Below are 24,126 nucleotides of genomic sequence, written 5' to 3'. Positions count from 1 at the left end.
CCAGCCAAGACTGTCTGATTGTATCTTTGCGCTGCAGTAATGAACATCCACAATGCCTGGCCACCTCGGCGACGCTCTCCTTTCGCCTCATGGCCTCCTCCACCGTGAACTGGACTCTGCGCCGGCCTTTGAGACGGAACCTTTTTCAGCAGAGCTAACCTGGTCCCTGTATCCGGCCCGCACTCTATTGCGGGTGGCCTGACTTTTTACTTTCACCTGGTCTAGCACGACCAGATGATCGTGAGTGGTGCTTTGTGCTTTTAGGCACCATACGTGCCTTAAATCCTTAAAATTACCTATCTCCAGTTGTACCGATAGGATTTTTGTCATTTTGGTGTCAAATAATTTAGTAAATTTTACTGTTTTTTTTAATTGGTGCGGGTTTTTTCGTGTTGTGTTTTCACTTGGATACTGTTTGTGTGCTGCATAAATACTTTACATATTGCCTCTAAGTTAAGTCTGATGTATTTTGTGCCAAGCAACCAGAGGGTTAAGCACAGGTTTATTTAGTGACTTTTTGTGTTTCACCCTAACAATAATTGTGATTGTTGCTTGAGCGGAGTTTCCCCCCCTCAACCAATAACTCAGTTTCTCACAATGTCTAAGTGCCAAAAATAAATAAATTGTCTAACGTAGTCTGTGTCTGTTGTGAAGCTCGCCTTAAGATAACTATCGCGCTATGAAAGTTTGCTCAAAATAAAATATAAATTCTGCCTGTAGCCCACGCTCAAATCCAATCCTCCAAGAGTTAAGGACACACCATTAAGCTTTGAGTTCAGAAATGGGTGCCCCTCTAGTGCCTGCATTGCACAGTGTGAGCCTGGAAAAATATGAGATGAATCCTGGCTTCCTGCTTGACCAAACTGTGTGATCCTTGCTAAATACTTTATTTCACCAAGCCTCGTTTTTTGTTCATTATCACTTATGAAAGCACCTTCAAATGCATGATTTTGGGCTGTGCGCTGTGCAATAAAGCTCTCTGGTGTTTGTTTTAATAGACTACTATGTTGCTTCATCTACAATAAGAATCTAGACAAGATTTAAGGAAGACATGACATCTGAGTTACCTATTAGTTCACTAGTAGGATTGTCATCCAGGTGGGGGCAAGAATGTTTTTCAGCTAATGTTTAAAAATTCTCACTTTTAATACATACTTTCAAATATTCTGATGTACTAAGAAGTAACTCTTCAGCGTGTTAAAAACATACTACTCTTTCTTGAATTTTGAAGCCACCGTATTTAACATGTTTGTTGCTTGATTTACATGCCAAATATTTTCAGCGTTTGGCTACTGCTGTGAGCTCTTGGCTCGGCTCTCTCTGTAAGCTTGCTGGCTCGCCCACCTCTACTGCCAATAACTTCTTAAACATACACGATTAATAACTTCTTAAACATACACGTTTTCAGACCTTTGAGTTTTATGACTGATCTAGCTCGAATGTAAGATTAAATGTGTGTACAAACATCCCCCTATCTGCCACAAGAGGGCGCCACGTGAATGAGTTTTTATTTATGACAATTGAACAGTTTATTATTTGGAGGCACTCTGGTGTACAAAAACATGAACATGAGGGAAGACTCCTGATGTAAACAACAGATCATTCATTTATACAAATAATTAGTCTTTTTTGTTGAATATTGCAAAATGATTAGGGATGATTGGCTGAAGTATGGAGGATGGAAACAACGTATTTTAATCAACAGTTTCTGATATGTTTGTTGGTGTTTAGACGCAGTTATCCTGGACGCATTCTGTTTCTTCTTCAAGGCTGGGACAAGGCGCTCCACTGGTTGATGGTTTGAAATGGATGTACCGAGTTCTGATTTTGGTTGCCCCAGTGCCACAGCTGCCCTTGCAGAGACCCCACGAAGACCATAGAGACACCTCGCAATCAAGTGGCGTTTCTGCAATAAAAAGAGCCCACATGTTAGTTTAAAGTATGGGAAACTCCAAAAAAATATTCTAATTAAATTCTCACTTGCATAGAGAGGCCTGTCAATTTGCAGTAGATTTCGGCCATCTTTGTTTAACCTAGAGCACCACCTCAAATGCTTCTGGTAGTTGGTAATTCACCGATCACTTGGTAATCTTCATTTCTCCCATTACCCTACCAATCCCAGTACTCATTAAATTAGTTTTTGTCGGTATCAACAAGGCACCAGGGGACGTATTACATAAAGTGCTCCGGGGATGCAATGGGCGTGTGCGCTCTTTCTGCACCAATGGGGCACTTTGATAGTACAGAAGGAGCGCATACACTTGCATGGCCCCTTCTGTAATGCAGATAGGGCTGCTGCACATGTAGCACAGGTGCTACTATAAAGGGGTCTTCCCTCATTTGCATGGGGGTGTATGCCATGCAAATGAGGGAAACACTTTGCCTTTGCGTCATATTATGGATGCACTGTTGTGCTCCGCAAAGAGGTGCCCCTCACCAGTGGCGCCTCGCATAGGGCGTGCTGCATGGTGTTGGGGCGGGGGAGGTGCAGGGTGGGGGGGTAGTAAACTTGGACATACGACGGAACGGAGGAAAGTAATTATTACGCTCCTCCATTCTGTCGTATGTCTGAGTTTACTACACCCCACCCTGCCCCTCCCCTCCCCCACCCTGCCTCCCCGCCCGCAGCACGCCCTATGCAAGCCACCACTGCCCCTCACCCAGCGAAAGGGGGTGGCCCTAAAATCAGCAAGCACCAGGAAATGAGCTTGTGGCAAAGGAAAGGGAGGGTGGGACATAAGTACTTTAGTGAGGACGAGTAATGAAGAATACTGCAAGCCATCAGTGCATCACCTCCTCAACCATTGCTCAGCGCAGTCCTTACTGAATGAGGCTACAGCAGAGAAGCAGGCTCATGACTCGATCTCCAGTAAGTACAAGGAAACTCCAAAGCAACACATGGTGTCCCAGAAGAAGAAACACAGTTATCACCAGAGGCAACGCAGGTGGGAAAAATGAGATTGCCATGGACCCACAGCGACAAGTTGTGGCCAAGACAGCCTAGAGGTATCGAACCCAGAATTGTATCAAAGCCAAGAAGACACCTCATTGAGACCAGAGGGAAGGCTGCCAAGAAGAGGGAAGGCCAAACAGTAGTCTGTCAGGGAATATGGGCAAGGGACCAAACCCACGCCAAGGAAATCGTCACACAGCGGGCCACCGCAAGCAAAGCCAGAAGGGAATTGCCAAAGGATTAAAGAATCAATGAACTCTTCAACCAAACCACCTATCAACCAAGCAGAAAGAAAGCCAACTTGAAGATATGAGCAAATAGGACTCTGGGAGATACAGGGCCGCCCTCCATCGCTAGTCTCAACGAACCCTGTTGAAGAGCATAAGGGCAACTCCAGTGAGTACAACGAGCAGCAGAAAAGGAACACCAGAACCACTCAATCCCCAGGCCTTCGGTGAAGGAGACGTGGTGGCAGTGTAAGCCAAAATTGTATTTGTATACAGAATACTTTTTGTGTATTTTAGTGTATTGTTTCAAATAGTAGAAATTGCTCTGGTCGTGATCTCTGGCATCCAGTAGTGACATAGTGGGAGTCCAAAGAAGCCAGGAGGTTAGAACCACTGCTTTATTTAATCTGCTAAATCATGCCATTGCCAAGATTCTTTGTGTCCAAGATGGTGTACCCACTAACCCCCTTCTGATAAGACAAGCTGCCCAGCAAGGGTGTGTCAACACTGTTTACTCTATGTATCAACCAACTTGTTAAATTTTTAGAATTGTGTACTAATGATGCACTGATGATGAAAGTCATAAAAATGTCAACCCTTAACAGTGTCTCTCGCACCCATGGGAATGCAAAACTTATTGGATCGACTGTCAGTCCTTTGTTGCCACTAGGGCTGATGACCAACACTTCAAAACCAAAATTCATGGCATTTAGTTCCCATTTAGTTCCCAGAGGTCATTCAAGAATGAGCCATCGCTGGCAAACAGCCTTCTTGAACGCGCTGGTGCTACTACTTAACCTACTAAAAACATGCACGGAAAAGCATTTCCTCCTGCCACGGCCCAATCAGTAGCCATTTAAGGTGTTGAGATTTGGGGATTATTTTGATTTTCCATATTTCATTAAGACAGAGAATCTCTTTCTAAAAAATCTTCTAAAAATCTTCTAAACCTCCCACAGAGCACGCACACCGTTACTTTGCTTCTGGATATGGGCTTGAGCAACATTGAAAAGGTTTAACAGTTAAAACACTATCTTTGGGAAAACTCTTTCTATATAAGTCAGCCCTTAAAGAGGTGTTATCAATGGCCGGTGCCAGCCAGTGCTTAATTTGTAAAAAAAATAAATACAAAAACACAAGTGACAGGACCCAAGATATTTCACAGATGTGCAATTGCGTTTGGCACCACCCACAGTTACCGTCACTACTGTCGAATGCCAGCACCAGTATTACCTAATACTGATGACGCTGAAACAAGCGTAACATTTTTGACTATTCCAGGGCATCTCAAACTGTAGGGATGGCCAGCACATCCTAGCTCTATCATTTTTTAAAAAGTGTATTAAACAGTTAGGGCCCGATTCTGATGCAGTTAGGAAGGCCTCCTAACGTCATTTGCTCCGTCCGAATCGGATTGGGAACATGTCTTTCCGACCGAATCAGGAAGGTTTCCGACCAACCGAGTACGATGCGAGTTAGGCGTTAGGAATATCCCAATCCGAACCCAATGGCATTTGGAATGGCCGAGCTGTCCTGAGCAGAATTGTATGTCTCTATGGTCTGCGTTTCTCAATGACCGATTACGATACTGGATTCAGACAGCCTTTCCCAATCATGCCATCTGGCTTGAATTGGCAGTCGGAATCAGAATTTGGGGGCCCATAGTGGGCCCCCCTGCACTCAATGCCTTCCCAATCGGGCCCGAGGGGTACCCATGGGTCCCCCACTACCAGCCATGCACAGTGTGACAGGTACCACGGGATGCCCGTCACAGGGTGCCCGATTTTCCCCAGCCACCCCTTTCTTCAATGGAAGCCTATACATTCAGTCGGAACAAAGGCTCCCATTGAAGTCAATGGGAGTCCAACCAAATAGTATCTGGAAGCATCCGGATGCCTCGTACTCGGTTGGTCGGACTCTCCTGATCCGAGTTGGTCAGAATCTATTCCCAAACCCATTCGGTCAGAATGAATTCCTAACCACATTGGAATCAGGCCCTAAATCTTTTCACTGATGTGCCCATCTAAAGAGACAGCTCCACCATGAGGTGCTGGTATTTAGAAATCAATGCCAGTGGCGAGCAAAATTTTAAACTGCTGATATATTTCCACAAGGAAGTAGCGATTCGAAAGTACGGAATAACTTCCAGCGGCACACCAAAGGACGAGTTCAATAAAGATTTATTGTCTCAAAAACCAAACAGTACTGTTTGGTTTTTGAGACAATAAACCTTTATTGGACTCGTCCTTTGGTGTGCCGCTGGAAGTTATTCCGTACTTTCGAATCGCTACTTCCTTGTGGAAATATATTTAGCGGTACTGTGTCCGCTGCTGGCACCGGCGTCGACAGGAGGGTGAGCGGCTGCTCACAGTGACTTTTGAAAATAATATATATATATATATATATATATATATATATATATATATATTCACTGAAAAAACCATAGGTTTCACACACGTTATAGTTAGGAATTAGCATTTAAAAAACCTTGCAAATTCACTGAAAAAACCATAGGTTTCACACATGTTATAGTTAGCGGAAATTTTACTGATAAAAAACCAATGAAATTCCCCCGTTATAGTTAGTGCAGGCAACTATAACTCACGCGACCGTAATCCTCTGCTGATGCTAATACTGTATTTAGACACTTATTTGCCCATGTCTTCTTCCATACATTTTTAGCTATACATATATTACAAATATTTTTTTTTCATAAAGACACATATGTCATCAGCAGAAGATTGCGGTCGCGTGAGTTATAGTTGCCTGCACTAACTATAACGGGGGAATTTCATTGGTTTTTTATCAGTAAAATTTCCGCTAACTATAACATGTGTGAAACCTATGGTTTTTTCAGTGAATTTGCAAGGTTTTTTAAATGCTAATTCCTAACTATAACGTGTGTGAAACCTATGGTTTTTTCAGTGAATTTGTACGGTTTTTTAAATGCTAAGTTACTTTACGCCATTCGTGGCGTGCGCGCCCACTTAACGCAGTTCGTTCCGTGCGCGCACGGTGCGCTTCGCGCACCGTGCGCGCACAGTGAGCACGCGGTGCGCTTCGCGCACCGCGTGCCCACTTTACGCAGTTAGTGCCGTGCACGCACGGTGGGCACGCGGTGCGATGACAAAGCAAGAAAGCACGTCAACAAATCTGTTTCTGCTTTCCTCCGTGACTATGGTATGGGTGCCATTTACCACAACAACTTGCGTTATGACATGCAAGACATTTATAGAGGAGATGGTGTGCACTTCAATGATGAAGGGAACAGAGTCTTCCTCTTGAACCTTAGACTCTGCATCGGTACTTACTTGTAGGTACCACTAAAAAATCATTTCATAAACACAACGGCTCTTTTTAGAGCCCCCTAATATCTAAACACTTAAATCTGATTTTCATTTTTTTTTTTTTTTTTTTTCTACCGTACGCTTATTGTAAGCTTACCGTACGCGTACCCCGTGATTTTTTTTAAAATCAATAAATGTTTTCTTTGTACTTTACAGTCCTTCTTTGACCCCCTCACAAATGTAAGGGGGTCTGTAACTCTCCTCATTGCCCCCTTTCCTTGTTTTCACTCTTTTTTTTCAGAGTGAAATACACAAAATGGCGGCCGCCGCTTCCTGGTTTCGGCCGATTCGAATGTTTACTAAGATCTAAGAGCCAATCAGAATCGCGCTCGCGCACGCCACCGTACGCTTACCGTAAGCGTACGGTAAGCGTACCGTAAGCGGGCTCAGATATATATATTGATTTAAAGGCTATTTTCTCAGAATCTACTGAACAGATTTACACCAAACCTACAAAAGGCACTTCCTTGACCTAGGGACTACCTCTCTGCCAAATTTTGAGTAATTCTGTTCAGCCGTTCGGGCTGTAGCTCGTTCTAAAGGTCCTATGGAAAAATGCATGGGAAAAACGCGTTTTGGGACCCCCCTTTTATCTCAGCCCCCGCTTGACGGATCCCCCCGAGACTTTCAGGGTAGGAGCGTAGCGTAGCGCCCCACCTATTTTGAGAAATTCGCGAGGATTCGTCGACCGGCGCCAAAGTTATTCAAAATAGAATGTTGAGGTTTTCCTATGGAAACGTGGTCCTAACTATAACTACCTACTGGCGACCGCCAGTAGGTAATATATATATATATATATATATATATATATATATATATATATATATATATATATATATATACATATCTCCAAACGAGCTGTGACAAGGAGAGCGCCCATCCTGGTGGGTCGGGCTATTTTGGCGACGTCACCTCTTAATATTTCATTAAAGCACCATGCCACTTCTTAGCATGATAAAAAGCTCAATCATCCAGAAAGCAGGGCAAACAGAGTTTTTATTCCAAACAAGCAGCCAAACAGTGCAGCATTACGCGTTTCAACCCTCCTGGGGTCTTAATCATTTGCAACAACAGCGGGTGTCAGCTGTTCTCATTTTAAATAAACTGAGGTGGTAAACAGTGAGGAAAGACACAAAATCATAAGTGCTACATTTATAGATGTCCCAGCAACTTGGTTTCATGAATGTTGTTTAAAGTTCTGGATCAGAATATCTGTTCACGCAGAGTACTCTCATGTTATTCATTGCTAGATGCAATTGGTCGGGAGGTCGAAACGCGTAATGCTGCACTGTTTTGCTGCTTGTTTAGAATAAAAACTCTGTTTGACCTGCTTTCCGGATGATTGGCTTTTTATCGTGCTAAGAAGTGGCATGGTTCTTTGATAAAATATATATATATATATACATAGATATATCACATTACTCCGCATTGATCCTGGAATACTGCCTCCCAATATATAGATATATATAGATAGATATATACACACACACACACACACACACACACACATATATATATATATCAGGACAATACCCTTTCAGGCTTAGACTGCCGATTAAATTATGTCAAATATATATTCATTCAGCCCCCTCCCCCCCTCATTGGGCCTTTCTATTTTTTTTAATGATCATGATCTCTTCAATTTTCAGCGTATCAAGGATAATAAATACACTGACAAAGTATTGTTTTGAAGACTTACCTAAGACAGAGTCATCTATCTCATTCCCTGCGGTGGTCAGGTCAGCACCGGTAACTGGAAGAACAACTTGTTTGCCTTTAAGCTTAGTTAAGGTCACTTTGGCAAGAGGGGGCAGGTGCTTTAGCCTGGGATAGAAGAAGGAGTTTGCTGGATGGCTTGGGGAAGATGATGTTATCTGTGGATAGAAATAAGTTTACAATGTTTTCTTAACATGTCTAAGAAAAAGGGGATTCATCAATATTTTGTTATCGTCTAGTCCTGTAATTATGACACAATAATGTTTATGTATGTGCTTTATTCCATTCATCTGTCAATATTTAAATTTTGGCTTTGCAACTCAAGATGATGCTGTCAACAGCACATAAAATAGACTACGTTGTAAACATATAATTTGGTGCAACCTCTTTAGACAGAAGTCAAACCCAAACCATGTTGATAGGTCCATGTTTATCGGCTGTAAAACAAGAGTAAATATTGACACACCATCAAAGCCAGAAAGTGCAGTGCCAAGGATTTCATGATTAATAGTGGTGACAGTACCAAATTCCTTAGCAGCTCCACAGCTACTTATCCTCTTTCATCAAAATCAATATCTTCAACCTCGCTACCTACCACACTCAGGCAAACATCCTATTGTGTTTGGAGTTATATATTTATGATTAAAAAAATGAGTGTTAGTGTTTCACCTAGCAAAACACTGGCGATAGGTCAATTAAGTTATAAGCGAAATACAGTTTCCACACAAACTGAAGCTGACCAGCAAAGTTTTAAATTGTTGTATTAATATGTAACTCATGTTATTATATCCAACTACCTTTGGAGTCAATGTGGCAATTTTAAATCTGGAGAAGCTGATGAGCACACAAATTTTCAGCATTATATACTTATCATTATTTACCATAACCTGTACTATTTTTTCTTTATACAATAATATTGTAATTTACTATATAGGTATAGTTGTTACTCCCACCAGTGATTTATTCCACACATCTCTATGAAGGTAAATGATTCCATCTGTCTTGCCAGGGACATCTAGAAATTGCATTGGATAGTAATGTAGATCTGAAAACAAGTTTTATCTCATAAATGTGCATGGCTCTATACACGACGAATGACAGACTTGTACCAGAACATTCTTCCCTGAATTGCTAAATTATGGTGGCAAACCCAAAGCTCTCTGCCTATTTACCCGATATAGGCTACAAAGGCTACGAAACAAAGGCTATGTAACCAATGACTTCATCTTCTACACTAAGCAAAGAGCCCAATGGAGGAAAGTCTTTCTCACCCGCCTCACCATATCCTTCACCAGAAAATCAGCACAAGGCCTCACTATCTCCATCATCCCGTCCACATTCTTCAAAACCACTGCAACAATCACCATTTATCACAATGGTCTCATCCTCATTCAATCTTCGGACCGTAGCCTAAACCTACTAGATAACATCTTTCCCCTCATTAAGGACAAAGTCATAAGACCCTATCCCCCCTCTCCAACTGCTCCCTATCTGAATCTGCTTCCTAACCCCCACAGGTTTCACCCTCAAGACATTCTGCACTTTTGACTCAGCCGACAATTACACTCACCCTAGAGCCATCGGATACCCCAGGAGATGACACACACTCCCCTAATTCCCACTCTATGCCTAGCACCACTAACACCTCCATGTCCTCATCCACACATCACATCCACCCTCTCCACACCCTTTCACCTCCCGCCATTACACCGCACACCTCCCTGGACAACCTTCCGGACAGTCTGCAACACAACTACCCAGTTCACCATGTTACTCCAAAACTCGTACATGACCTCAGCACATCTTCCCACACATTCCTATTATTAAATACTTCACCACCAACACCTGACTCCAAATTGGATGAGATTTAATTAGTAACATTGAGTTGGATTACAATGAACATCTGTTATTCAGCGCCAAGAGTCCTCTGGGTGAACGTGCGCTTTACAAATGCACATGTTATGTTATATGTTATAATATTATCACTTCAACAAGTCGAAGAGGACCTTTAAACAATATGCGACCTGATTATGCTTCAACCCAAGGTCAAACTTTTTGAACAAGATCCCAAGACCAACCCCCACTATACCCAACCCAAACTCTAACCACAACTGCCTGCACAACCTCAGAAACATCAGCCCCTAAGGTGGAGAACAGTACCTCACCCTAATGCTTCAACCCGTCTTATCCGAATGAAACATCCCCTATCGGATATAGATATACTCTCCCTACTTCGCTCCTATGATCTCCCGCAACTCACTCCTAACACAAAACACTCAGAAATACTTCCTACTCACTCACTAATTCAGACCATCCCCATCAACATTCACAGAGTGCCAAAACACAATTCTAGAGGCATTGTCGAAAACAACCTGACGCTAGTCCCCCTCACACAAGAGCCCAACCCAAATTCCATCAAGCTACAACTTAAATGAATACTGCCACATTGTAGATCGGCCGCAAGATATGCTGCTGACATAGCTGACCTCATTCTCACTCACGAATCTAACCTACTAATCCTGACCGAACATGGTTAAATGAATCATCCTCACCTATCCTTGACATATTGGTGCCCCCAAACTATAACATCATCAGACGTGACAGAATTGATAGGCCAGGGGGCGGTATCGCCTCCATACATCGGACCAATCTCTCTGTGAACCGCTCCCATTCACCAGTTCTAGCCTCCTGTGAATACCTGTGCCTAGACATCAAAAATAATAACAAACCATTGTGCTCATTGCATACATTTTACCATCCCCCAGGGGACAGCCTCACCTTTATCGAGCATCTCATGCATATTGTATCTACTAATACTGGACAACATAATATACAAATATTCCTTGGAGACCTCAACTTCCAATGGAATTAATGTAATGACTCAGCAATCATCAGCCTCAAAAATTTCCTCTCAGACCTCGATCTCACTCAAATCTGTAATTGCCCCACGCATGATAAAGGCTCAACCCTAGACCTAGTCATCTCCAAAGCTGAAGCCAATCAGTTAGAATTTATCCTCCCCTGTGAATGGTCTGACCACCACATCATTACTTTCTTCATTAATGAATTAGTAATACCTCACTCTGCCCAACCCATGAGACCCACAATTTGGAAGAGAAACCTAAAACATTTCGGTGCAGATCTTACCACAAACTCCAGCCCTAACAACCTGCTTCCCCCTGAAGATGTAGCCGATGTGCAAGACCAGACTGATCACTACTTCTGCTCCATTAACAAGGTCCTAGACAAAGTTGCTCCCTTTGTATTGAAAAGAGCCTCTACAAAAGATTCTAAACCATGGCATGATGGTAGACTTAACGATGATAGAAGATCCCTTAGATTAATCGAACGACGATGGAGGTCAGCGCCATCCTCAGCCAGGGCCGGACTGGGAACCACAACCGGCCCTGGCAAAGTGCTCGGCCGGCCCCCCTCCCGGAGGGTGCCGCCAAGCTTTTTGCCAGGGCTGGTTTTCGGCCGATTTTGTTACAGGGCCGATTTTGCAAAAATAAACGGTCCTGTAACGAAAACGGCCCTCAGGGGCCCAAAACCGGCCCCCACCCGTGCGGCGCACTGGGGGATTGCCCGGTGCCCGCTACGGCCAGTCCGGCCCTGTCCCCAGCTCATCTCAAGCTGCTAAGAACCACGAGAAACTCCTACTACAGAAAGATCAGACAATCAAAAGCAATCTTTTTCAGTAATCAATTAGACCAAACCAAGAACTGCCCTAAAAAACTATTTGAACTAATCAAAACACAATCCAAGGGCGTAACTCACACCCCCAAAATAACTCAGACTCTCTTCCCAATTGTGAAGAATTTGCCTCCTTCTTCATGCTGAAGACAGAAAACATAAAATCGGACCTACTCAATGACCTCACAACCCACGCATTCACATGGACATCTCTTCCCCCTCTCCTGGAGCCCAACTTACATGCTCTCCTAAGTTTAACCTCAAACAACGCCTCATGGTCCTCCTTCACTACATACAGTGGAGATGCGATCTCAAAAATGCTTACTTCTCTGAACCCCTCCATCCGCTTCACAGCCCCCCTTCCCGCAAATAACATAAAAGACTTCATACCACTGTTACTACCTCTTTGGACCAAGATCATAAATACCTCTCTCCTGCAAGGACTCATCCCAGATATCCTTAAATCTGGGCAGGTATCTCCCAATCTTAAGAAGCCTAAGTCTGACCCGGCAGACTTAAATAACTACCGCCCAATATCCAACATCCCTACTCTAGCCAAACTATTAGCAAAATGTGCTCACTCCCAGCTTAGCAAACACATTTACCATTTCAACCTGCTTAATCAATACCAATACAGGGCACAGTACTGAAACAGCCATGACCAACATAATAGATGATGCTCTAAAAATCCTGGATGAAAAAAAGAAGCCTGTCTGGTAATCTTGCTGAACCTATCCTCAGCTTTTGATACTGTCAAGCATGACAACTTACACAGAATTGGATTATCCAGATCAGTCCTAAACTGGTTCTCTTCATTCCCTCAAAATAGATCACAAAGATTCAAGGTTAAGCAATCCTTGTCCAATTCCGTCCCAGTCACTCTAGGAGTCCCACAAGGGTCTTCCCTCTCTCCTCCACTCTTCAACCTATTCATGGAACCACTCACTGACATCCTTAGCTCCTCTAATGACAATATCACATGTACGCGGATGATACACAAATATACTTAAAAATCCATTCTCTAGAGGACATCAAATCTCTCAACGAACGCTACAAAAAACTCAGACCTGGCTGGCTGAAAACCATCTGAAAATAAACACCCTCAAAACCGGATTCCTCCTCATCGCTCCCCCCAACCTGTCGACCATCATCCTTGACTGGCTGAAACACCTCATAGCATTCAATTGCTAACCTCTAATTATCGACTCAGCGAAATCATTGGGAGTAACTCTCGATAAAAATCTTAACATGCAGAAACACAGTAGCAGCGCAATAAAAGGACCACATTTTTAAATGAATACCCTATGAAAACTAAAACCCTTTCTCCCCGCAAATGACTTCAAACTTGCAGTTCAAGCTCTAGTACTCCCTAGAATTGAATATGGGAGTGCTGCCCTTGGCGGGCTCCCCAGATCGACGACCGCCCCCCTAAGAGCTGGAAGCTCTGCTAATAGCATCTGCCATCTTTGATGCCACCCCCAGCACCCCCGCGGCAAACCACTATACTTTTAATAAAACTATCTGTTTAATCTTTATTGATTTTCAAATGATGTAACTCACAAGTCCATCAAAAATATTGTGGTGCCCCTTTTTCCAGGAAAGAGTTGCCTAAAACATTGGCATTCACGTGTTCAAAAACATGTAAGGCACACAATGTAGTCCTCCAGAGAGTCCTAGGACCTTTTTTTAGAAATTGGAGGATGGGTGGATATACCGTTGGCCGTGTTACAAGTGCCATTGCAAATAATGCACTCATAATACGGCAGACAGGACGTTTGTTACGTGTGTGACAGAATATCCTACCCACCAAACTCTAAATAAGGCCCCTAGTGTCCTTTATGCCCCCACCTTTCTCAAAAGTGAAGACCATTCATGCCCCATGCTGGGATTTATTAAGGGAACCGAACTTTTTAGAGAAATTCCAATGAAAGAGCTAAGGGGGAGGAGTTCAAAGATGTACTGGGGAAAGCAACAGGGTGACAACTAAAAAAGGACTGAGGCATGTGTATAGGACAGCTGGAAGGGACCCTGGGGACCATGACTCCTAATATAGGAGGAAGGCGGGACTAAAGTAACGTGGGATGGCAAGTAAATAATAGGCAAAAAGAGGAAAATTGCTCGCTAGATGTGTCAATGTGTCTCATTTGGAGTCTCCTAAGTATTTGATTTTTCACTTCAACAGCAAACAACAAAGGTTCACTTAGGAGTTAGCAGCTTCTGAGGGAAAGGCAGACTAACAGAGCTTTGCGCCACACGTCAAAGGAGTCAACCAGGAACCCTCTGGGTCTTTTTGACCTAGAGACCCCCAGTTATTTGTCACAGTTTGAGGGTTTCCATTGATCATTCAAGTGCTTGCAGTAAGCATAGTCTCAATCTGCTTTTTCCAGCAACTGCCCTTTATTGTCCTTCAGTAATTGCAATATGCAGGGCTGCATATCCCAGAACTACTGTTAATTCCTCTCTCTCTCTTAGTTCTCTGTTCTTACTGTGCATTTAGAATATTACAGTACCTCCTGTGCCTACCAGGGTCAGTTGCAGTGTCTCCTTTTCTCTTCTTCAGGGCCACATCTGGAGCAATGGTCACCTCCGATGACGCAGACCTATCTGTGCTCCACGTTTCTGCAAACTTTGTACCTCTTGTTATACCCTAGGACACACTTTCAAAGTTCAGGGCCTGACAGGAAGTATTTACCTCAATTCAATGCAGCAGTTCTGCTCTTTTTCGTCGTCTCAGGTCCAGTATACGCTGCCCACTTCTTCCCTTGCCACAGCTAGCTTCAAAGCTCCTCCAAGCTACACTCAGCATCATCTCTGTATCTCCTGTTTCAATTTCTGTGGAGGACAGCGGTAAAAAGGAGTGATTCTCCTAGCGACTTCTACAACTCGAGTTCCTCCCTCTCTTCAAACACTGAGAATCTCCAGTAGTTAGGTAAATTATCTAGTGTTTGCCTGCCCTGATTGGTTCAAGCTCTGACGGAAACGTGTCACCTGTGTGCCTTTCGCTCGCTGTGAGAACCTTTCTTGATGCATCGCTACAGCATGGTCCAGGTGCGGTTGATATGTTTCACTACTCTCAACTAAAAGCAATAATCTATCCGTACATCTAATGCTCCAAGAGTGAGCACCCTAGGCTATGCACGCCTTTCACAAAATATTTTCAATGCACTGCAAATGTGGTCTGTTAGTCAATAGGGAAGGTCTTCCTTTGTTCCTTCTGAGCAGATCTTCGTTAATGAAGTGGATAGGCATGGTATTTCCTCCTCCCTAAAGGGTAGAGACCTTTTATTTAATCTGGGCTCATTTCCACTCCCCACCTTCCACCACAGTATTGTGGTTCCATAGAGAGCTGAGTGGCTTATATGCCTTGTGCGTCCATGTTGTTCCATTGGCCCGACTCAAAATGTGAAGTTGCTCTTGTGGTACATTGGAGGAAGGAGTCCAAACCTGGCCCACCCAGTAATCTGATCAGTCAGGAGATTTGAGGCACCCTCTTGCGGTGGCCACAGGAGATCAGCCTCTTGGTTGGCTCCATTGTCTCAACCTTGGAAATTCAGGACACAGCCGTACAGAGATCAGTTGTTTCATGGCTGACAGCAGTCAGTTACTGGCATAGATGGAAGGTCTCTCTAGCTTCTCTACTTCTGATTATGAAATTGATCCCTAATAAACATTTTCACCCTATTCCATATGTAATGCACGCCTCCTAGAATACAGATATCGTGATATGTGATCAAATTGAACTGCAGTAAGCAGAGTGGTAGTTGGTGATCTGTAATTCAGAGCAGAGAAAAGAAGATAACTTGTGTGGTCCATGAGTGGCTGCTGATATTTGATTTATTGGTGATGTTGCATCAACATTATAAGCATAATGCACATTATTTTCTGGCAAAACATGACATCATTGCAAGATGGAGGACCAGTGTACCAGAAATTTGGGCTCCTCATCGATCCTCAATGGGAAACATTGTTTACAACGCACGCATTACAACGTGTGTCATTACAACGAATGTTTTACAACGCAAAATCCATTACAACTCACGTTATTACATTGCATAATCCATTACAACGCATTCCCCAAAGTAACGCCCCGGCGGATTTAGAATAGTAATTGCGTTGTAATGGATTATACGTTGTAACGACATGCGTTGTAACGACATGCGTTGTAATAGATTTTGCAATGTAAAAAATTTGTTGTAATGACACGCGTTGTAACGCGTGCTTTGTAAAGTGTCAAATTCATCCTCAACATCTTCATCCTCAACAATACGTTGGTCTGGTGGCTTACCTGTGTCACAGTGCTCTGAGGGATGGTGGCATAATTTGGCGAAGAGAATGTAAACCCACTGTCTGTCCCGGCATCGTACGGGTACAACTCCAATGACATCTGCTCTTTCCAGTGGTTGCCGTTGCATAGATTTAAACTATCAACACCAACAAACCAGTCGGGACTGGGAACAATGCGGACTATGAAGGAAAGCTAGACAAAAAGAGAGAAATTCCAATTAAACACTGTACCAGTCCTTCAAAAAATACCTCATTTCTTTGCCTCCCTCTAAAAAATGTCAAACCTAATTTCATAGGTGTAATGTATATATGTAGAAATTATATTCAAATATTTTATCTTCAAAAGAGTCGAAGAATGAAAATCTTCTACCTAATGGCATAATAATTTAAACAACAAACAGTTTCATAATTTTGGTCCTTAATCTATTGCTCTAGTCTCTAATATTGTAAAACAGCAAATGTTCACAATGAATTATACATTTAAAACATTATGAGGTTCAAAATATTGAAAAAGACAGTGTACTATAATTGAAGGTGCTGTATTTTTACAATAAACTTTTTTACTTCACCAGCTGTGAGGGGAACGGCGCTTCAAGCCGGAACTTTTGCCTTGGTTGCTGCAGTGCCGTGAGGGGAACGGCGGAGAAACTCAAAGAACTACAGCCTCCATCATTCCCTCTCCCGGGCGCCTGCTTACCGCGTCATCAGGTAGCGTCGGGGAGCGTTAAAGCCTCGGAGGAAGACCCGCTGCGCGGGACGCTTTTGCCGGGCACTCTGTAAGGTGCCGCTTACTTCACCAGCCGTGAGGGGAACGACGCTTCAAGCCGGAACTTTTGCCTTGGTTGCTGCAGTGCCGTGAGGGGAACGGCGGAGAAACTCAAAGAACTACAGCCTCCATCATTCCCTCTCCCGGGCGCCTGCCTACCGCGTCATCAGGCAGCGCCGGGGAGGGTTAAAGCCTCGGAGGAAGACCCGCTGCGCGGGACGCTTTTGCCGGGCACTCTGTAAGGTGCCGCTTACTTCACCAGCCGTGAGGGGAACGGCGCTTCAAGCCGGAACTTTTGCCTTGGTTGCTGCAGTGCCGTGAGGGGAACGGCGGAGAAACTCAAAGAACTACAGCCATTCATCTTTCCCTCTCCCGGGCGCCTGCCTACCATGTCATCAGGTAGCGCCGGGGAGGGTTAAAGCCTCGGAGGAAGACCCGCTGCGCGGGACGCTTTTGCCGGGCACTCTGTAAGGTGCCGCTTACTTCACCAGCCGTGAGGGGAACGGCGCTTCAAGCCGGAACTTTTGCCTTGGTTGCTGCAGTGCCGTGAGGGGAACGGCGGAGAAACTCAAAGAACTACAGCCCCCATCATTCCCTCTCCCGGGCGCCTGCCTACCGCGTCATCAGGCAGCGCCGGGGAGGGTTAAAGCCTCGGAGGAAGACCCGCTGCGCGGGACGCTTTTGCCGGGCACTCTGTAAGGTGCCGCTTACTTCACCAGCCGTGAGGGGAACGGCGCTTCAAGCCGGAACTTTTGCCTTGGTTGCTGCAGTGCCGTGAGGGGAACGGCGGAGAAACTCAAAGAACTACAGCCTCCATCATTCCCTCTCCCGGGCGCCTGCCTACCGCGTCATCAGGCAGCGCCGGGGAGGGTTAAAGCCTCGGAGGAAGACCCGCTGCGCGGGACGCTTTTGCCGGGCACTCTGTAAGGTGCCGCTTACTTCACCAGCCGTGAGGGGAACGGCGCTTCAAGCCGGAACTTTTGCCTTGGTTGCTGCAGTGCCGTGAGGGGAACGGCGGAGAAACTCAAAGAACTACAGCCCCCATCATTCCCTCTCCCGGGCACCTGCCTACCGCGTCATCAGGCAGCGCCGGGGAGGGTTAAAGCCTCGGAGGAAGACCCGCTGCGCGGGACGCGCGCGGGCCACGCCCGGGCGAAGCCCGGGCCAAGGGCAGGCCCGTCCTTGCCCGTCACTGCCTGGACCTGACTGGACTGGGCCACCCCCCTAATATTTCCACTTGTGCTTCATCAGGAAAGGTAGATTTGTATATTTAGTTGGCTTTGGTGACACGAGTAGTGTGTACTGCATATGTTTATTGAGGCTAGTGATCCTTTTGCCTAGTTATGTGAAAAGCAGTACTGTGACTCAACATTCGGATCATCGTTATATTATATTGAGATTGCATTTTTGATAGGGGTGTATACAGTGCATGATGGCAGGCAAGGGGAAGCGTTTGGGAGGAGGTGGGTCTGTGTCTGGTACCTTGGACCATTTTATCACTAGAGCAGTTTCGGTTTTAGAACATGAACTAGCAATTACTGAGCGCCGGTTATCTGCCGAACTAACTCAAGCTAGGCGCTCGTCATTGGGAATACTTGCCTTAGCAAACTCTCCTAAGGACTCAGTATTGCAGGTCTTGGGAGATGTTGTGCAGCAGCGGGATATAGTGGACAGTACCATTACATCATCCGACCGAAATGACACAAATGATGCCCCGAGAGAGGTTCCCCCCGTAGTTACTAGCGCTTCGATTCACTCTCAACCCGTCTCTACTCACCCACAGACAAGAGCCAACAAAAAGGGTGTTACTAGTGCAGCTTCTAAGAGGAAGAGAGATGGGCTGACTCAGGGTGGGAGACAGGCTAAGCACCCTAACATTACGATTTGCCCACCATTGGAGACTGATGTGGTTCAGCTTGTCGATAACTCTCCATTGGATGAGACTTCTAATAGGCACTTGGACCAGCCCCAACATAGTGATTTGATGCCCCAGATCGAACAAGCAGTCCGTTCCCTATTATTGCCACTTCTGGAAAGGGTAAAGGTGGTCTCTGATAAAGTTGATCGACTTGAGCAAACTATTTTAGATAATTTTTGTTCTTTAAAATTTTTTATTAAATTAGCCACCAAGGATAGTGTCAATCCTATTAAGGTGAACCCTATTCTTTCTGCTCCGTCACTTTCTCCTCCCATCACCGATATACCTTCTATAGCTAATTCTAGGGTAATCCCCCCTAGAACTTCGACAACAGTCAATACCTCCACCCAAGGTGGTAGTCATGACAGGGCTGGCTTAAGGGATTCACCCAGAATTAAAGCTGCTAGTAGGAGTTCACATAAAGGTTTAAATACAGACCCTGGGGACAGAACAACTAAATCCCCTAATATTTGTATCCACCTACCCCCTGATTCTATTCCTTATGTTGTTGTCCTGTCCGGCGTTCCGGAATTGAAAACCGACACAGAGGAATCTTATCAACAACTCAAAAATAAAGTTATTTTCTGGCTTAATCAAAAGAGACCCATCCCGAACTTTTTGGACGGGAAGATTCTCTTTGCCAGAAGAGTTAGCTGGGTGGGCCCCAGACTAAAAAATGTCCAAGGGGATTGCATCATTATTAATTTTAAGGACAGCCGAGTGGTGCGTTTCATCTGTGATCATCCACCTAGTTGGGACAGGTCGGAAATAAGGGTTCATGATTTAAGGTATTTTTATAATTCTTATCCTAACAACCCTGGAAGCCTCGGTCAGATAAAGGAAAGAAGTGGATTCAATCCAAATTCTGTCACATTCCCCACCGTGCGTACTGATAACATACACCATCCGGAAGCCTTAGCCTGACCGGGCTTGGAGGGGTCTTCTTCTAGCATGCCTCCCTCACTAAACAATCTGATAGTTAGATCTGAGGGAAAGGGAGTAGCAGCTAGTGAGTCGCACGAGTTCAACCAAAAAAATACCTGCAAAATTCTAAGCTGGAATATTGCGGGCATTAGACTCAAAAGCCAGGATGAGCTATGGGAGGGTTATGTTGTGTCCCATGATATTATCGCATTGCAGGAAACCTGGGACACAGCAAATAACCTTTTTTTGGACGGTTATGTTCATTTTTATATTCCAGCCACACCTAGCTTGGCGGGGAGGGCAAAGGGGGGCCTTGCTTTGTTGGTTTCTTTGAACCTGAAAGGATCTGCTAAACAGGTAGATTCTGGTTCCCAACATTGCTTAGCTGTAGAACTAGTGGTGGCAAACTCCCCTTCTTTGCTTTTGATTAATTTTTATAATTCCAAAGATAGTGTCAGCTTAAATCACCATCTAGAATCTCTGGGGGAGGTTCTGGATAAATACAGGGCGTCACATAATAGTTTTGAGGTCATCCTAATGGGTGATCTAAATATTCATCCTTGCAGCCTAGGTTGTATTTTGGATGATGAGGATGGATCTTCCTATTCATCATCCACACATTTTGAACATACCAAACAAGGCGAGGCCTTGGAGAGCCTACTGGCTTCCTCAGACCTCTTTGAACCTGGTTGCTGCGCGGAAGGTCAGAGACCGTGTACCTTTAAAGGTCCTGACTCAGGTTCAGTTATCGATTACATTTTTGTTTCCTCTTTGATTTTTCCCTTGATTTTAAATTACAGGGTGGAGGACTCCGCATTTAGTGACCATAACCCCGTGATAGCCGAGGTCGCCACGGAAGGGTTCTTGGTCTTTAAAGACTCTAGCAACCTGGGAACCAGAGCCCTGGTAGTAAAAGACCAGGGCAGGAGGTTAAAATGGGCTCAGGTGTCCCCGATTACTTTTCTTCAAGAAGTTCTGTCTAAGGTTGAACCGGAGATGGGTATATGCTTAGACCATGTTAATACCAACTCTAGTATAGTTGAGGCCTTTACCACCATTTGCCTACATATAAATGCGGCCCTCTTGGTTAAATCCAAGTCAGGCTGCTATACAGGCAAAAAATGGTTTGATACCAATTGTACCAAGGCTCATTCTGCTCTTTTGAAGGCAACAAAGGGCAAACCGAGAAACAGACCTCTGATTACATCTCTGAGGAAACAGTATAAATTGGCCATTAAAGCCCGTAAAAACGAGATTCAGGAAGAAGCCTGGAATAATTTACTGTCACCGGATACCTTGCGGGATAGCTCCAAATTTTGGGGAGTGATAAATCACCCTTTTTTTTCCGGTAGCGAGAATCAGGCCATGGATTGTAGTATTCCTGACGAGCAGTGGTTAGCCCATTTTGAAAAAATTTATAGTTCTGTCTCGCCTGGGAATTTAGAGGGGCTGTTACCCTTGAACCAGGTCGGTCCAGTTTCGGCCTTCAAGGAGGAGGACGTAGAAAAAGCCATCCTAGAGACATCTAAGAGTAAGGCGCCAGGTCCTGACGGCGTCCCTGCAGACCTATATAGGTCTGCTCCCAAATTGTGGGCCAAAATACTTACAAACGTCTTTAATGCCGCTAGATATAAGAATATCCCTGAGGCTTGGGCAATATCTACAATCATCCCAATTTTTAAAAAAGGCCAGAGGGATGACCCGGCCTGTTATAGGCCTATCTCCCTAATTGACTCTGCCGTTAAAATCTTAGGCAGAGTCATTTTGGGTAGATTGAATACTTGGCTCGAGAGTAACGGCATACTATCAGACGCCCAATATGGTTTTAGGGCTAATAGGAGCACGCAGGATCAATGCTTAAATCTCCACTTACTTATTTGCAAATATACCATTGCAAAGGAGGGGTCTCTGTATATGGCCTTCATGGACCTCTCCTCAGCTTTTGACCTGGTTAGCACGTGCCCATCGCGGTACCTTGTTTCTGGATGTATAGTTGATTGCCGAATAGAAAGATATTGTTATATAGGCAAAAGGCCATAAGTTCAATGATCATTTCATTGTGCTCCATGTGTTGTATTGGTCTTGTTTTTAGAAAGCTCTTAATCGCTTCTAAACCCTGTTCATGGTTGATACTGGTATATAGACTGGTTATGTCCATAGTGACCAATATCTGATTCTCCTCCCATGGTATGTTGGCAATTTGCTTGATGAAATCCGATGTATCTTTAACATAAGATACCAAGTTGCCAACAAAAGGACTCAGTATTGTATCGGTCAGTATTGAGGTGTTCTCTAGGAGACTTCCTTTGGAGGACACAATGGGCCTTCCAGGAGGATTCTTGTTGTTTTTGTGTAGTTTAGGGATGTGGTAGAAGGTGGGGATGGTGGGATAATCAATTTTCAGAAACTCAAACTCATCTTGATGTAAAATTCCCTTATCCCGCCACCCACTGATTACCCGATGAAATTCTAATACACTCATTGTATTGCTGTCTAGAGATTTTATTGTAGCAGTCCACATCACTTAGTTGCCTTAGTGCTTCTAACTCATACAACTCTTTGTCCTGGACGACAACATTGCTGCCCTTATCTGAAGGCTTAATCTCCAAAGATTTGTCCTCCTGTAATGATCTTATAGCTTCCCGTTGTTTTCTAGATATGTTCTGTGATTTCACATCTTTGGGATTCGATACAGTTCTTAAGTTATCAAGATCTTGAATAACCATTTCCTGGAAACTGTCAATCATGTCAAATCCTGTTTTGGGAATGAATCTTGATTTTCTTTTCAAGCGGCTCATGCCACCCACTTGTGTCAGATCCATTTCTCTTATTAAGGCGAGTTCTCCACCTTGTACTTCCTCCTGATTCTCTGTTAGGTTTTCAGCCAGGGTATGTATGGTCTGTAATGTTGTTAGATCTGCTACTGTCAATGAACTGGATGCTGAATTAACTTCTTCTGTCATCAAAGCTGGTTGCATTTGCCTACCAAAAAACATTTTTCGTAACTTCAATTTTCTTATAAATTGATAAAGGTCTATCCTTGTTTGATCATAGTCCCACTGAGTCGTAGGGCAAAAGGTCAGCCTTTTCTTTAGCACCTGTATTTCCGTGTCGGTAAGCTTTTTGTGTGACAGATTAATCACTGTTAAGTCAGATTCTAGGCATGGTACGCTCCCCTCTTTTTCCTGCTCCTCGTTATCCTCGGTGTGTACTGTTGTTTCACGGTTCCTTTTGTGCTTCTTTCCACCCCGTCTTGTTTTCCTTTTTCTCTTTCGGGGGTTTTTGGCCTCTGTGTATTCAGCCTCCATGATTGTTGGATGACTTGATACTCGTCGCAGAAATTTGCCGGTCCCACTTGATATATATATACAATTAAGAGCATATGTTCTTTGCACCTTTCCCTTTACTGACTACTGTTAACTGTGAATAACGATTTCCTCTAAATAAAATATTCATGGGATATAAAATAGGAATTATGAACTGAATACAAAAAGAAATAGAAGATGGAACATAAATTTGATTTTGATTTTAAATTTAACTATAATATTGTAGAGCTAATTTTCTCCCTCCTTTTTTCTTCTTTTTTGTGTTAAAATACATGATGGATGTTCTATGTAATAATATGATATAATATGATCTGATCAGAGCGAAAAAACAGCATAGCCCATTCAGGGCATAATAATTATAAATCCAAGGGTAGAAACAAGAATGAAATAAATGTATGAATTACAAAGTATAATTATATTTGATAACAATACTATGGAAATGAATGATAATGACCATTTTCTCCCCAGTAAATAATATGTTTTTTAGAATAATATTGTGGATTACATGCCGGCCATTGGTGGAGAGAAACTACAAGATGGCCACTGCACTTGTAACAACGATTACAGTGGTCCTTCTTCTATGTTTATTTAAGCACAGGAGTCTCTTCTCTCTGTTGTCAACATCCGTGTATTTAAGGTAACAAATTTGAATGAGACTCTGACATTGAAAAAGGTTGCGAAGACCGAAACTGGTTTGTCAGTATGGTGGAATAAAGCTTTTCAAATTTATTGGCTCGGAGTGCATTGCCTGCTTTAGAAGGCTAAAGCGTTTGGTTCGAGTAATTTTCACGGATCGCCACCGTGCGGCGACTGCACCCGGAAGAAAGTGAGCGGCGGCGTTTGGCGAAAACTGGTGAAAAATATATATATATATATATATATATACACGTGTGTGTGTGTGTGTGAGTGTGTATATATATATATATAATTCACAGAAAAAACCATAGGTTTCAGGGGTGTTATAGTTAGCTG

General features: G+C 43.9%; 1 protein-coding gene across 1 annotated transcript in view; it reads right to left on the bottom strand.

Annotated features, from left to right (window-relative positions):
* Nucleotides 1–1,452: 1,452 nt before the first annotated feature.
* Nucleotides 1,453–24,126, bottom strand: part of SPON2 (spondin 2) — a 57,224-nt gene continuing 34,550 nt past the window's right edge. The window contains exons 4-6 of the mRNA XM_085642603.1: nucleotides 16,222–16,413; nucleotides 8,227–8,401; nucleotides 1,453–1,906 (exon numbers count right to left, since the gene is read on the bottom strand). Of these exons, the coding sequence (XP_085498729.1) occupies nucleotides 1,728–1,906; nucleotides 8,227–8,401; nucleotides 16,222–16,413 (546 nt within the window). The 3' untranslated portion in view covers nucleotides 1,453–1,727. The remainder of the gene's footprint in view (nucleotides 1,907–8,226; nucleotides 8,402–16,221; nucleotides 16,414–24,126) is intronic.

This window comes from Triturus cristatus, chromosome 2_2 (genome assembly GCF_964204655.1).
Source record: "Triturus cristatus chromosome 2_2, aTriCri1.1, whole genome shotgun sequence".
In the NCBI taxonomy this organism is placed as follows: domain Eukaryota; kingdom Metazoa; phylum Chordata; class Amphibia; order Caudata; family Salamandridae; genus Triturus; species Triturus cristatus.
The sequence above is the reverse complement of the archived record's forward strand: the minus strand, read 5'-3'. Positions and strand labels throughout refer to the sequence as shown.